Genomic DNA, 15540 nt, shown 5'->3' on the forward strand with positions numbered 1-15540 from the left:
GGGATGGGCCGTGAGATTGACATTCTCAACCCACCTGACCTTCACTCCTGAACAAGCAAGGGCTCTGAGGGCTGACTGGGCCTTGGGTCCTGGGGTTTGGGTTCTGTTTCCTCCTGTGACCTGGAGTTTGATGTGGAGGGCAGTGATGCCCAGAGATGTGACCCTCTGGGTTACACCCTGGGCAGCCAACATGGCAGCCTAGGAAGAGGACTCATCTGGGTTAGCCTTCACCTTCATCCCACCAGTCACATGGCAGATGGTTTCCTTGTCAGAAAGATCGGTAACATGGACAGAAGTGTCACTGAAGGACACAAAGATGTGGCAGATACCACACTCATTTTCTCTGTTAGCTACCTGAGGTCCAAGGCTGAGGACCTGTTCTTCCTTCTTTTCTTTCCCCTTCAAGGGGCCATTTCTGCAGGGCTTCTCCAGACTCCGCCACCAGAGAGCAAATAACTCATAATAACTTGATGTTAGAAATTATAAAAAGTGGACCTCTTTCATCTGGTAGTTACATGAGGATTAAATAGGGTAATATATGTAGAACACTTAGTACAGTGCCCAGGAATTTGTTAGTAAGTGTCAAATGTTAGTTGTTTTTAGTGATGGAGAAGTTCTGATTTCAAACCCAGACCTGCATTTATTCTCTGTGTGACACTGGGTGACCCTCCCGACGAGCTGATTAGGGGCAGGAGTAGGTAAATCTGATACGTACAACTTAGCACTGGTCTCTGGACCAGTATGTGGGACCTACTCATCTTAGCCCTCCCTGTTTGGTTTACTTATCAGTAACATGGAGTCAGTGATACCACCAGAAAGGCAAGAATGAGAAACACGTGAGATCACTGTGGGAAAAGATCTGGACTCACAAAAAATGTTGAGTGAATCTGAATGATTATGTTGTTTTTATTCCCGGCAATATTTCTTGTCTTGTTTGGGTCTTCCTTATGAACTCCTCCCTCTGATTCTGCCTGCCCTTTATCTTTCCCTGGTACCTATCTGCTCCCTACACTACCCCTCCAGGACTCTTCTGGCATGTTCTCTTACAAAGCTGCAAACGCCCATCCTCACATTCCCAGCTTGCCCTGCAGCTCCCTGGCAGGGCCACCCCGGAAAACTGCCAATTGCTAGCCAGTGAGATGTAAATGTGTCCTAGGGACTTCTGGGAAACAGAGACAGACTCCTGAAGAGCACCTCCTTCCCATCCAGCCCTTCCTTCCTCTTTGGACATTGCCTGGTGAGGAGGTAATGCTTAGTGCTGCTTCAGCCACCTTGTGACCCTAAGTGGGAGCACTGCTGATGCACTGAAAGTAGCCGAGAGATGAAGAGGGCCCATGTCTTAAATGACATCCCCAAGCAGCTGAACCAGCACTGGAAGTTTTGTGTTTAGAACTCTATCCTGAGGGATTCTTTTTTTTTTTTTTTTTTTTAAAGCTTTTATTTATTTATTTGACACAGAGAGAGAGAGATCACAAGTAGGCCAAGAGGCAAGCAGAGAAAGAGAGGGAGGAAGCAGGCCCACCGCGGAGCAGAGAGCCCGATGCGGGGCTTGATCCCAGGACCCTGGGATCATGACCTGAGCTGAAGGCAGAGGCTTAACCCACTGAGCCACCCAGGCACCCCCTGAGGGATTCTTAAGTATACTGGTTGGAGGGTCTGTTAATTTGCTGCTAAGAACATCAACATTGGCATGATTTAGCTTTCTTCTTACTCTGCCCATTCCTTCCCCTGGCATCTCCTTCCCCTTGGCTTCCTTCCTGTCAACCACTGGGTTGATTCACAGGGCATTCAGGTGATCAGCAAACACAGAGGGCAAAATGAGACTTCTAGCTCCCTGGGGCAGGCATGTCCTAGCTGATGAGTTATTCAGTATTCTATTGTTGCTGCCACCACCCAACAATGGAGCAAGAAGAACACTTCTTTCATAAAAATCTGAGCCTTAGGAGGGGTATTGGAAGTCCAGTCTAGAGACTTACTGAGTACCTACTGCACGTACTGAAAACAGGGAGAAGTAAGATTCAGCCCTCACCTTTGAGAAGTTGACCTGCTAGCATACAGTCAACCACAACACCAGGCAATATGTGAAAAGCGACAGAGATCAATAAACCAAAGCATGGTCTGTTTATCACCAGAGCCCTGACTGTGAGCTATTACTGCTCACAACATCCTAAGGAGTTTGTGCCAGAATGTAAATCAACTTATCACCAAGTACATTATTTAGCTGGACTGATATTTTTTACATAGCAAACTTTCTTGATGAGGAAAGCTGTGGGTTGATTTACATTCTGATAAAAGTTCACTATTTTGTCTCGAACCAGGATTTTGAGTAGTTCTGTTAAAATGGACTACAAAGGTTCAAGGAGCACTGATGAGCATTGAGGTCATCATGGAGGAAAGGGCTACGACAACGTATCTTGATGAGATTGGTAAGAGCTGAACAGAAAGGCATGAGCAGAGAGAACAGAGGTAGATGCACTGGTCAAATAGTAAGTCTGACTGCACAGGGTGCATATTGGGACAAGGTGGAGGTGAGTCTGGAAGACAAAGTCCAACAAGACAGAGAGAGGCTGGATATGGCACACTGAGAAGTCTGAACCTCTTTTGGTCTAAAATGGGAAGCCATTAAAGTTCTTTGAAAAGTCAGAATATGCTTAAGGACAATTGATCAGGTGTCAGAAATAAAAGCTGCTCTATAAAGACAAGAAACAAGAGACAGAGGGGATGAGATAATGGCAGGTCCGGACCAGAGAAGGACTCTAAGAAAATGACTGGAGGTGGAGATGCATGAGAGGCAGGGATCAAAAATGACTGCCAGAAAAAAAAACTGACTGCTAGTCCACTGAGAGTGTCTGTGCAACTCACCACAGTGGGAGAGTCAGGCACAAAAGGTGCTTTGCTGGGGACTTTTCTGCCAAGGCCCTGGTGTGTAAGTCAGAAACACATGGTCAGCAGGGTTGGGCATGGGAGTAAGGGATTCAGAACAGAGACCAGAGAACTATGCTCCCTGAGCTAAGAGTTGATATCAGAACACACCAGTGAGAGAGGATATCACCCAGGTGAAGAGCAGAGAAGAAAGTCAAGGACCTGGAGAACTGCCTCATTTAATGGTGGGTGGAGGAGGAGAATGGAGCCAGAGAAGACAGAGACCAAGGTATCCTAGAGGAAGAGCTTGAAGTCCCCAGGTCCACAGACACCCAAGAAAGAGGGCAACCTGAAGCCAGCATGGCCCATGGAATGGATGCTGTTGAGTCTGATGAAGATGAGGTTCTAGCCACTGGGAGCTGAAATTCCAAGAGCAGTTGTAGAAACATGGGGAGGGCACAGATCAGATTTTAGGATCAAAAAGGGAGGGGTAGGTGAGGGAATGAAGTAGATGACTTGGATATCAGTCTAAGAAAATCTGATAGTAAAAGTAAGAGGGAGGCCAGTGCTAAGAGTAGCCTCTTTTGTAGGATGTGGAAAGGTATAAGCAAAAGGAAAAGAGACAGGAGAGAATGAAAGCTGTGGAAGTGAGTGTGTCCTCCAGGGCCTGAGGAAAGGACCACAAATGAAGGCATTAGTTAGCCTGTTCAAGGAAAAGACCTGTAGTCTTTTGATAACAGCAAAGGAAGGAAGAACAGCTGAAGAGAGAGATTCTGAGATTCAGGAAACCAAGTTGAAGTTGCTCACAGCACTATCCTAATACTGTATAAAGTCAGCCACCAGCTAACGTTGAGCGGGGTCAGGCTTGGGCTGGACCCAAACAGGGTCACTGAGTCATCCAAGGTCAAAGCGCTGGAAAATGGCACTAGGACCAGAACCTCAGTCTTCCATCTGCAAAGGTCAGTGGTCTTCCTGCTGCATCAGAAATTCTAAACTTTGTTATTCTAGTATGAGGTGACAGGCCTATAATATTTCCTCAAGTGCCCTTGAGTGAGCTGTTTTATTGGGAAACTAGTCTACTTTATGAGCAGTCCAACAACAGCTTGAGACCACTAGAGAAGGATTGATAATGTAATTCGTCAAGTCTCAAAAATATTAATAAGAAATCTCAAAAAACTAAGAAATATTTTTAAAATTACATATCAAAACCACTTCTTTTTCCAAGTGAAAAGATGCACAGAAGTTTCTAATGATCTGCTTCTTTCTCCAAATCCTGGTGTAAATTTTTAATGAAAAAGTCCCTACAACTGATTTAGAGGAAAATATAAAAGGCAAGCTTCATGCTAGTTAGACCTTCCCTTTGCCACAGTCTGCTCTTTCCTGTACTTGCGTCCTCTTCCTGGTGACAGATATGACAGAACCTAAAAACATTTTCTGGGAAAAGGTAGGTTATGGAGATATCCCTGAAGAACTGGAAGCCGGGGTGTTCCTTGAGTCTCCCGTGCTTGATGTCCTGGCCTGGCCTGAGCTGACTTAAAGTGACCTGAGCCTACAGTTAGCCACGGATATTGTCCTCTGCAGCCCCAAGCAGGCCCTGTGTACCATGAAGATGAGCTATAATGCTCTACTTATTTTGAGTTATATTTAACTAGAAATTGTGGGTAAACGGGCAATTATACTCCCTTTTTGCTTTATCTTAACCCAAGGTTTTCCCACCTTGGACTACTTTGGGCTAGACAATTCTTAGTTGTGAGGGGGCTGTGGTGTGCAGGGTGGGATGTTCAGCAGTACTCCTGGCCTCTGCTCACCAGATGACATCAGCACAACTCCTCCCCCTGAGGCTGTGACAACAAAAATATCTCCAGACACTGCCAAATGTCCCAGAGGAAAGAGGGGCAAAACTGTCCCCAGTTGAGAAAAATCACTTTAACTGAATGAGGCCAAGCACCTGCTTTACTATGAAAAGAACCCAAAAAGCAGGATTGTGTCCAGGTTGCCCTGCAGAGTGAAGACTTTTTGCCCACAGAGGAATGACCTCTGACCTGGGAGAATCTGATAAAAAACACTTTTTGGCTCTACTCTCTCCAACTCTTCAATATAACACATTGTCAGAAATACTTCTGTTCAGTGTCCTTGGGCACAGAGCACCTAAGTGTAAGACTAAGAACAGTATGGAAATGACTCACCGATTTTTCTCAGTGACAACAGGAGAGTTGCTTGAAGTCTCTGCATGGCCACTGTTGAATTCTGTTTGTGGACTTCTTTTATGATCTATGGGAGCCCCTCAGAATGGGCAGAAAACAAACAAGAAAACAGACAAAAAACTTAGAGATCTATGGCTAGGTTCAGAGGCAGGGTTAGGCTTTAGTGCCTATCCATACTCCACAGCACCCCTCTCCCTGCCCTCTTGCTGTTCTACAGCCTTTGTCTACACACATCATCAAGACTGACCTGCTCTGTGATCCCAGCCAGCAAACTCGGTAAAATAATTCACAGGTACGGGAAAACAAGCTACCTTTCTCCAAGAGATAGAGATGGTGGACAGAGATTAGAAGCCCCCGGGAGAGGCAACTGCCACAGTGGTATGTAGGAGTTGGAATGGCAGTGGGCTAGACAGCAGGCCAGTTTCCAGTTCCAGCTAGGCAGGGCGGGGCTGGTGCTGATGCAGAATGTTCATCAGGGAATGGACTGTCCCAATATGGATAGGATGGACTCTAACTAGGGAATCACTTCTGGAGTCATCCATTTCTACACTGTGAAGGAGGGCAATTCACTGATAAATTTCTCAAGAGTGGGAGTAACAAATACAGTTTCTCCTTTCTGTGACCATGGGTGCCTAGCCCTACCTAATCAATCATGCCCCTCTTTTCCACTAAATCTTAATTCAGGTTCAAGTTCCCTTTTTTTTTTTTTTTAAAGATTTATTTATTTATTTGAGTGAGTGTAAGCTTACTTGAGTAGGGGGAAAGACAGGGAGAGAGAGAGAGAGTCCCAGGCAGCCTCCCCACTGAGTGCAGAGCCCATGGGAGGGGTTGGGTTTGACATGCGGCTTGATCTCACAACCCATGAGATCATGATCAGAGCCAAAATCCCGAGTTGGATACTAAAATAACTGAGCCACCCAGGCTCTCCAGCTTCAAATCCCTTCTCCTTCTTCTTCTTCTATTTTGTTTTGTTTTAAATATTTTATTTACTTATTTGACAGAGAGAGAGAGAGAGAGCACGCACAAATAAGTAGGGGGAATGGCAGGCAGAGGGGAGGGAAAATCAGGATCCCCACTGAAAAGAGACCTGGATCAGGACCCCAATCATGACCTTAGCTGAAGACAGACACTTAACTGACTGAGCCACCTGGGTGCCCCTCAAGTTCCTTTTTAACATGTTTTACATCAGAGGTTCCCCTGGTGCAGGTGCCACATGGTCATGACTTCATGAGGACAACAAAGGAAGCATCAACATCACTTAGAAACTTGTTAGAAATGCACACTCTTGGGCCCCACCCAAGACCTAGTGAATTAGAATGTCCAGTGGTGGTAGCTGGCAACCTGTTTTTTTTTTTTTAATTTTATTAAAATTTTTAATTTTTTTATAAACATATAATGTATTTTTATCCCCAGGGGTACAGGTCTGTGAATTTCCAGGTTTACACACTTCACAGTGCTCACCATAGCACATAACCTCCCCAATGTCCATAACCCCACCCCCCTCTCCCAGCCCCTTTTCCCCCAGCAACCCTCAGTTTCTTTTGTGAGATTAGGAGTCACTTACAGTTTGTCTCCCTCCCAATCCCATCTTGTTTCATTTATTCTTTTCCTACCCCCTAAAACCCCCATGTTGCATCTCGACTTCCTCATATCAGGGAGATCATATGATAGTTGTCTTTCTCCGACTGACTTACTTCGCTAAGCATAAAACCCTCTAGTTCCATCCAAGTCGTCGCAAATGGCAAGATTTCATTTCTTTTGATGGCTGCATAGTATTCCATTGTGTATATATACCACATCTTCTTTATCCATTCATCTGTTGATGGACATCTATGTTCTTTCCATAGTTTGGCTATTGTGGACATTGCTGCTATAAACATTCGGGTGTATGTGCCCCTTCAGATCACTACATTTGTATCTTTATGGTAAATACCCAGTAGTGTAATTGCTGGGTTATAGGGTAGCTCTATTTTCAACTTTTTGAGGAACCTCCATGCTATTTTCCAGAGTGGCTGCACCAGCTTGCATTCCCACCAATAGTATAGGAGGGTTCCCCTTTCTCCACATCCTCGCCAGCATCTGTCATTTCCTGACTTGTTAATTTTGGTGTGAGGTGGTATCTCATTGTGGTTTTGATTTGTACTTCCCTGATGCTGAGTGATGTGGAGCACTTTTTCATGTGTCTGTTGGCCATCTGGATGTTTTCTTTGCAGAAATGTCTGTTTATGTCCTCTGCCCTTTTCTTGATTGGATTATTTGTTCTTTGGGTATTGAGTTTGCTAAGCTCTTTATAGATTCTGGACACTGGCCCTTGCAAATATCTTCTCCCATTCTGTCAGTTGTCTTTCAGTTTTGTTAACCGTTTCCTTTGCTGTGCAAAAGTTTTTGATCTTGATGAAATCCCAATAGTTCATTTTTGCCCTTGCTTCCCTTGCCTTTGGCGATGTTCCCAGGAAGAAGTTGCTGCGGCTGAGGTCAAAGAGGTTGCTGCCTGTGTTCTCCTCAAGGATTTTGATGGATTCCTTTCTCACATTGAGGTCCTTCATCCATTTTGAGTCTATTTTCGTGTGTGGTATAAGGAAATAGTCCAATTTCACTTTTCTGCATGTGGCTGTCCAATTTTCCCAACACCATTTGTTGAACAGACTGTCTTTTTTCCATTGGACATTCTTTCCTGCTTTGTGGAAGATTAGTTAACCATAGAGTTGAGGGTCTATTTCTGGGCTCTCTATTCTGTTCCATTGATCTATGTGTCTGTTTTTGTGTCACTACCATACTGTCTTGATGGTGACAGCTTTGTAATAGAGCTTGAAGTCTGGAATTGTGATGCCACTAACTTTGGCTTTCTTTTTCAATATTCCTTTGGCTATTCGAGGTCTTTTCTGGTTCTGTATAAATTTTAGGATTATTTGTTCCATTTCTTTGAAAAAAATGGATAGGATTTTGATAGGGATTGCATTAAATGTGTAGATTGCTTTAGGTAGCATAGACACTTTCACAATATTTATTCTTCCAATCCAGAAGCATGGAACATTTTTCCATTTCTTTGTGTCTTCCTCAATTTCTTTCATGAGTACTTTATAGTTTTCTGAGTATAGATTCTTTGCCTCTTTGGTTAGGTTTACTCCTAGGTATCTTATGATTTTGGGTGCAACTGTAAATGGGATTGACTCCTTAATTTCTCTTCCCTCTGTCTTGTTGTTGTAGAGAAGTGCCACTGATTTCTGTGCATTGATTTTATATCCTGACACTTGACTGAATTCCTGTACAAGTTCTAGCAGCTTTGGAGTGGAGTCTTTTGTGTTTTCCACATATAGTATCATATCATCTGCAAAGAGTGATAGTTTGACTTCTTCTTTGTCGATTTGGATGCCTTTAATTTCTTTTTGTTGTCTGATTGCTGAGGCTAGGACTTCTAGGACTACATTGAATAGCAGTGGTGATAATGGACATCCCTGCCGTGTTCCTGACCTTAGCGAAAAAGCTTTCAGTTTTTCTCCATTGAGAATGTTATTTGTGGTGGGTTTTTCATAGATGGCTTTGATGATATTGAGGTATGTGCCCTCTATCCCTACACTTTGAAGAGTTTTGATCAGGAAGGGATGCTGTACTTTGTCAAATGCTTTTTCAGCATCTATTGAGAATATCATATGGTTCTTGTTCTTTCTTTTATTAATGTATTGTATCACATTGATTGATTTGCAGATGTTGAACCAACCTTGCAGCCCTGGAATAAATCCCACTTGGTCGTGGTGAATAATCTTTTTAATGTACTGTTAGATCCCATTGTCTAGTATTTTGGTGAGAATTTTTGCATCTGTGTTCATCAAGGATATTGGTCTGTAATTCTCTTTTTTGATGGGATCCTTGTCTGCTTTTGGGATCAAGGTGATGCTGGCCTCATAAAATGAGTTTGGAAGTTTTCCTTCCATTTCTATTATTTGGAACAGTTTCAGGAGAACAGGTATTAATTCCTCTTTAAATGTTTGGTAGAATTCCCCTGGGAAGCCGTCTGGCCCTGGGCTTTTTTTATTTGGAGATTTTTGATGACTGTTTCAATCTCCTTACTGGCTATAGGTCTGTTCAGGTTTTCTATTTCTTCCTGGTTCAGTTGTGGTAGTTTACATGTCTCTAGGAATGCATCCATTTCTTCCAGATTGTCAAATTTGTTGCCATAGAGTTGTTCATGATATGTTCTTATAATTATTTGTATTTCTTTGGTGTTGGTTGTGATCTCTCCTCTTTCATTCATGATTTTATTTATTTGGGTCCTTTCTTTTTTCTTTTTGATAAGTCTGGCCAGGGGTTTATCAATCTTATTAATTCTTTCAAAGAACCAGCTCCTAGTTTCGTTGATTTGTTCTATTGTGTTTTTTTGGTTTCTATTTCATTGATTTCTGCTCTGATCTTTATGATTTCTCTTCTCCTGCTGGGTTTAGGCTTTCTTTGTTGTTCTTTCTCCAGCTCCTTTAGGTCAAGGGTTAGGTTGTATATTTGAGACCTTTCTTGTTTCTTGAGAAAGGCTTGTACCACTATATATTTTCCTCTCAGGACTGCCTTTGCTGTGTCCCACAGATTTTGAACAGTTGTGTTTTCATTATCATCTGTTTCCATGATTTCTTTCAATTATTCCTTAATTTCCTGGTTGACCCATCATTCTGTAGAAGGATGCTGTTTAATCTCCATGTATTTGGGTTTGTTCCAAATTTCCTCTTGTGATTGAGTTCTATCTTCAGAGCATTGTGGTCTGAAAATATGCAGGGAATGATCCCAATCTTTTGATACTGGTTGAGACCTGATTTATGACCCAGGATGTGATCTATTCTGGAGAATGTTCCATGTGCACTGGAGAAGAATGTGTATTATGCTGCTCTGGGATGAAATGTTCTGAATATATCTGTGATGTCCCTCTGGTCCAGTGTGTCATTTAAGGCCTTTATTTCCTTGTTGATCTTTTGCTTGGATGATCTGTCCATTTCAGTGAGGGGAGTGTTAAAGTCCCCTACTATTATTGTATTATTGTTGATGTGTTTCTTTGATTTTGTTATTAATTGGTTTATATAGTTGGCTGCTCCCATATTATGGGCATAGATATTTAAAATTGTTAGATATTCTTGTTGTACAGACCCTTTGAGTATGATATAGTGTCCTTCCGCATCTCTTTTTATAGTCTTTGGCTTAAAGTCTAATTGATCTGATATAAGGATTGCCACCCCAGCCTTCTTCTGATGTCCATTAGCATGGTAAATTGTTTTCCACTTCCTCACTTTAAATCTGGAGGTGTCTTCAGGTCTAAAATGAGTTTCTTGTAGGCAGCATATTGATGGGTTTTATTTTTTTATCCATTCTGATACCCTGTGTGTCTTTTGATTGGGGTATTTAGCCCATTTACATTCAGGGTAACTATAGAGAGATATGAGTTTAGTGCCATTATATTGCCTGTAAGGTGACTGTTACTGTATATTGTCTGTTCCTTTCTGATCTACTACTTTTAGGGTCTCTCTTCGCTTAGAGGACCCCTTTCAATATTTCCTATAGAGCTGCTTTGGTGTTTGCAAATTCTTTCAGTTTTTGTTTGTCTCTCCTTCTATTTTCAATGATAGCCTAGCTGTATATAGTATTCTTGGTTTTCTCGTTTAGTGCTCTGAATATATCATGCCAGTTCTCTCTGGCCGGCCAGGTCTCTGTGGATAAGTCTGCTGCCAATCTAATATTTTTACCATTGTATGTTACAGACTTCTTTTCCCGGGCTGCTTTCAGGATTTTCTCTTTGTTTCTAAGACTTATAAATTTTACTATTAGGTGAGGCGGTGTGGACCTATTCTTATTGATTTTGAGGGGGGTTCTCTGCACCTCCTGGATTTTGATGCTTGTTCCCTTTGCCATATTACGGAAATTCTCTACATTAATTCTCTCCAATATACATTTTGCTCCCCTGTCTCTTTCTTCTTCTTCTGGAATCCCAATTATTCTAATGTTGTTTCGTCTTATGGTGTCACTTCTCTCTTGAATTCTCCCCTCGTGGTCCAGTATTTGTTTGTCTCTCTTTTGCTCGGCTTCTTTATTCTCTGTCATTTGGTCTTCTATATCACTAATTCTTTCTTCTGCCTCATTTATCCTAGCAGTAAGAGCCTCTATTTTTAATTGTACCTCATTAATAGCTTTTTTTTATTTCAACTTGGTTAGATTTAAGTTCTTTTATTTCTCCAGAAACAGCTTTTATCTCTCCAGAGAGGGTTTCTCTAATATATTCCAAGCCTTTTTTGAGCCTGGCTAGAACTTTGAGAATCGTCATTCTGAACTCTAGATCTGACATATTACCAATGTCCGTATTGATTAGGTCCCTAGCCTTTGGTATTGCCTCTTGTTCGTTTTTTTGTGGTGAGTTTTTCAACCTTGTCATTTTGTCCAGATAAGAATATATGAAGGAGCAAATAAAATACTAAAAGGGTGGCAAAGACCCCAAGAAAATGCACTTTAGCCAAATCAGAAGAGACCCCAAGTCATTGGGGGCAGGGGAGAAAGGGGATAAGAAGTTCAGAAAAAAAAGATTAAAAAAAAAAAAAAGAAAACAAATTTAAAAAATATAAAAAAGAAAAAATATATATTAGACTGGTGACTAGAACAGGGTCACCCACTTAATTTTGGAAGTATTTTGGTCTCTTAGAAGAAACTACCTCCTAAAATTTTAAAGAATGAAAAACATATATAAGGGTAAACACAATGAAGGGATGGAATATGCCTATAAAGATGAAAAAAAAATTTTTTTTAATTTCTATAAAAGGAGTTGATAAAGTAAGTTGGTTGGGAGAATAAAGAAAAAGAAAGCGGAGAGATTTTGCTCAGGCTGGAGATTAGAACAGGCCCAGAGCTAGATTTAGGGCATATTTTGACCTATTAGAAAAAGTTGTACCCCAGATTTTTTAGAAGAAAAAACCCTATGTGTATACAAAAAATAAAGTTAGATACAATGAAGGATAAAATATGACTACAATCATGAAGGTTCAAAAAAGATTATTTTTTTTTATGAAAGGTATTGTTAAGATAAACTAGTTAAAAAACGTTAAAAGAGGAAAGGGTAAAAGTTAAAAAAAAATTAGAATAAGAAAAAATATATAGTTAAAAAAAATTAAATTAACTGCAAGACTAAGGAATCATGGGGAGAAAGCCATGAATTCCATGCTTTGCTTTCTCCTCCTCTGAAATTCTGTTCTCCTTTGTATGTTAACTTGTTCTTGGCTGGATTTCTTGTTGATCTTCTGGAAGAGGGGCCTGTTGTAGTGATTCTCCAGTGTCTTTGCCCCAGGCGGAATTGCACTGCTCTTACCAGGGGCCGGGCTAAGTAATCCACTCTGGTTCGCTTTCAGGAGCTCTTGTTCCCTGAACGCTTTCCATAGAGTTCCGTTGGATGGGAATGAAAATGGCGGCCTCCCAGTCTCCAGCCCACATGAGTGGAGAGCTCGGGGCCCCACTCCTCAGTGCGCCCTCAGAGACAAGTGTTCAATCACTCTGGTGTTCCTGGCCTCTGGCTGCGCTCCGAGCTCACCCAGCCTGTGACCAGTTCAAGGTGACCCTGAGGTGAGAGCTCACTCCTCGGCTCTGTCTCTGTAGCTGGCTTCCTTGCTGTAATACCTGCGAGCACTGTGACACTCAGAAATCCCCAATCCTTCTGTGACCCCATGGGACCTGGGGCCACGCTGACCCCGCATGGGCGTCACCCCAGTTTAGCCTCTGGAGCGATATCCCTCAATGGAGCAGACTTTTAAAAGTCCTGATTTTGTGCTCCATTGCTCCACTGCTTGCTGGGAGCTGGACCCTCCCCCCGCAGTCTATCTTCCCGTGACTTTGGATTCACTTCTCCACTGGTCCTACCTTTTAGAAAGAATTGTTGCTGTTCTTCTCTTCGGTCTCTTGTTGGATTTGTAGGTATTTGCAATGGATTGATAAGCTATCTAGCTGATCTCCTGCTACCTGATATAGTCTCAGTCTGCTACTTCTCCGCCATCTTGACCACAAACCTCCTCTGGCAACCTGTTTTTAATAGGCCCTCAAGGTGATCTGGATCCATGCTGAAATTTGACAGACACTGCTCCAGATCAATGATTCTTAATCTGGGCTGTATATTCAAATAACCTGGGAAGATTTTAAATATACCTAAACCCAGCTCCTAGAGATTCTGAAATTGTCCTGGGGTAGGATTGCGTTAATCTTAAGAAGCTCTCTGGATGATTTTACCGTTTGGCCAGGGCTGAGAATTAGTTTCACATAGTCACTACTAATCAGTTGGGATAGGGGAGAGAGTGCATCTATTTGCTATCCTTATTTCAGGTCATCTAAAAGCAGCCAAACCAAAATATAAACATGAAGATATCTGTAAAATTGGCAACTGTGATATACTACAGAAGATGAATAAAATGTATAAGGTTGGGGGTGCCTGGGTGGTGCAGTTGGTTAAGCATTCAACTCTTGGTTTCAGCTCAGGTCATGATCTCAGGGTTGGTAGATGGAGCCCCACCTCGAGCTCTGTGCTCAGTGGGGAGTCTGTTTAAGACTCTTCTCTCCCTTTTCCTGCACTCTTCCCCTCCCCCATCCTGGGCATCCTGGGGCTCTTTCTCTCTCTCTCTCTCTAATAAATAAATCTTTAAAAAACTTATAAGGTTGAAATTATGATGATTGAACATATAGCATGACAAAGAGTACAGAAAAAGAAATATATAAATCAATTGTTTTATGTTGTCTATTCTGGGAAGGGTAAGCTCTGATTCTGTGTTATTAGTTTGGTTCCTTAAATATAAATATCTCATGTCTAAAAGAAATGTAATTCTTCGAGCTATCAGTGATAGATAAGACCATCTGTTATTGTTATTATTATTGCTATAAACACCAAAAGAATAAAGATAAAATTTTAAGTGGAACATTATTATATTTTTATTATTACACAAAAAAACATTACGACCAAACAGTGAAACAACAACGTTGAAAGAAGCAGCAAAAGAAATCAAGAAAATTAGCTGCAGCCTTCCAGAATTTCATTAACTGATTCCCTTCCTTCCCTTCCCTGCCATCCCTTGACTGACCAACTCCTCTAGTGAGAGGATCAGGCAGGTTTCCCCCTCCTGGAGATTCTAAAACACTGGCCTAATCTCACTTGTAATACTGTGACAAGCAACATAAAAGCAAGAACTGACTTTAAAAGGAGAAAGAGGAGCCTACTTCAGGACACAAATAACTCTGCTTCCTTATTAAGAAGGAACGTTGACAGGAATAATCTTTACCCCTGTGCTCTGGCCCAATTTGGCAGAACCAATAGCTACCACACACTGATCAAAGCCCAAATGGTGTCACCCAGGTGGAAAGCTGAGATTGCTGTTGTCTCCACCTATCTGAGATCTTCGGAATAAAGAGAAGGAGTAACAGCCTAACAGTAATTCAGAGAGGAACGAGCAAAGCCAGAAAAGATCATCAAGCCCCTTTTGGTTTGGGACTCTCAAGAGAAAGGTGCTACGTCCGCCTCCAGAGAAGAAGCTTCACCATCTTTCCCTGGAACTTAGCAAATGTTCCCAGTCTGGGTTTCCAATAAAAACCCACAGAATTTCTGTTCATGTAATTAAAGGGAAAACTTACTCCATGTTTCTTATTCATTTACACTTCAGTCATCAAAATATTGATTTTTAGGAGTTATTTGAAGTATAAAAATCAAACAGAAAACTTTCAGAATATTCTTAATAATTCTTAATAAAGCTTAGATGAAGTCTGTTCCTCCACCCCCCAGCTTTGCCTGAAGATCAGGGAGAAGGATTTGAGTCAGAGTAAAAACATAAACTTAAATAAGAAGGAGGCCAAACTATTGAGTTGAAAGCAAACCCAAAATTGTGAAATATTTTTAAGTATGTCCTGGTGACAGTTGGAATCATCTGGCATCTCTTTGGCAAATTAATTGCTGAACAAGGAGATTGGAGAAACAAAGATACAGAGAGAACCAGAAAGGTAAAATAGGGTGGTCACTCGAAGTGAAGATAGTAAGTGAAGGAATAAGAGCAGTGAGATGGTGGTAAAAAAATTCAATGATGAGCTTGCATAGCCGACCTGAGGTGCATACAGGTGGGGCAACAGAGGCTTCTCCAGATGGGGTCTCTTCTCCTTAGAGGAACATCCCTAAGTGCTTCGGTTCAATGAAATGAATCAGTTTGAGGAGGGACTTCTCTGAAGGAGTTGAATCCTTCCAAAGTTGAATTGAACTCAATGAGTCATTCATATTTCCCAGGAAAGTCAAGCCAATTCTCCACTGGACCATTTTGGAATAAGATGGAAAGGCATTTGGCTGAAAACATGGGAGCAGGCAGTGTAAACTCAAATGCCTCTGGGGCATCCCAGGTAACATAAATGTGTGCACTGTCAGGCAAAGAGGGTGGGAAGTGGTGGGGTTTGTGTGAACCAGAGAATGTATGCCTCACATAGAGACTTTTGGGTTCAA

At 41.9% G+C, this 15540-nt stretch overlaps 1 protein-coding gene across 1 annotated transcript in view; it reads right to left on the reverse strand.

The window, feature by feature from the left end:
• Positions 1-15540, reverse strand: part of MYO3B (myosin IIIB) — a 201112-nt gene that overhangs the window by 108539 nt on the left and 77033 nt on the right. Inside the window, exon 12 of the mRNA XM_082689208.1 lies at positions 5049-5133. Coding sequence (XP_082545334.1) covers positions 5049-5133 — 85 coding nt within the window. The remainder of the gene's footprint in view (positions 1-5048; positions 5134-15540) is intronic.

The sequence above is a fragment of the Mustela nivalis genome, assembly GCF_964662115.1.
Source record: "Mustela nivalis genome assembly, chromosome: 11".
Classification (NCBI taxonomy): Eukaryota; Metazoa; Chordata; class Mammalia; order Carnivora; family Mustelidae; genus Mustela; species Mustela nivalis.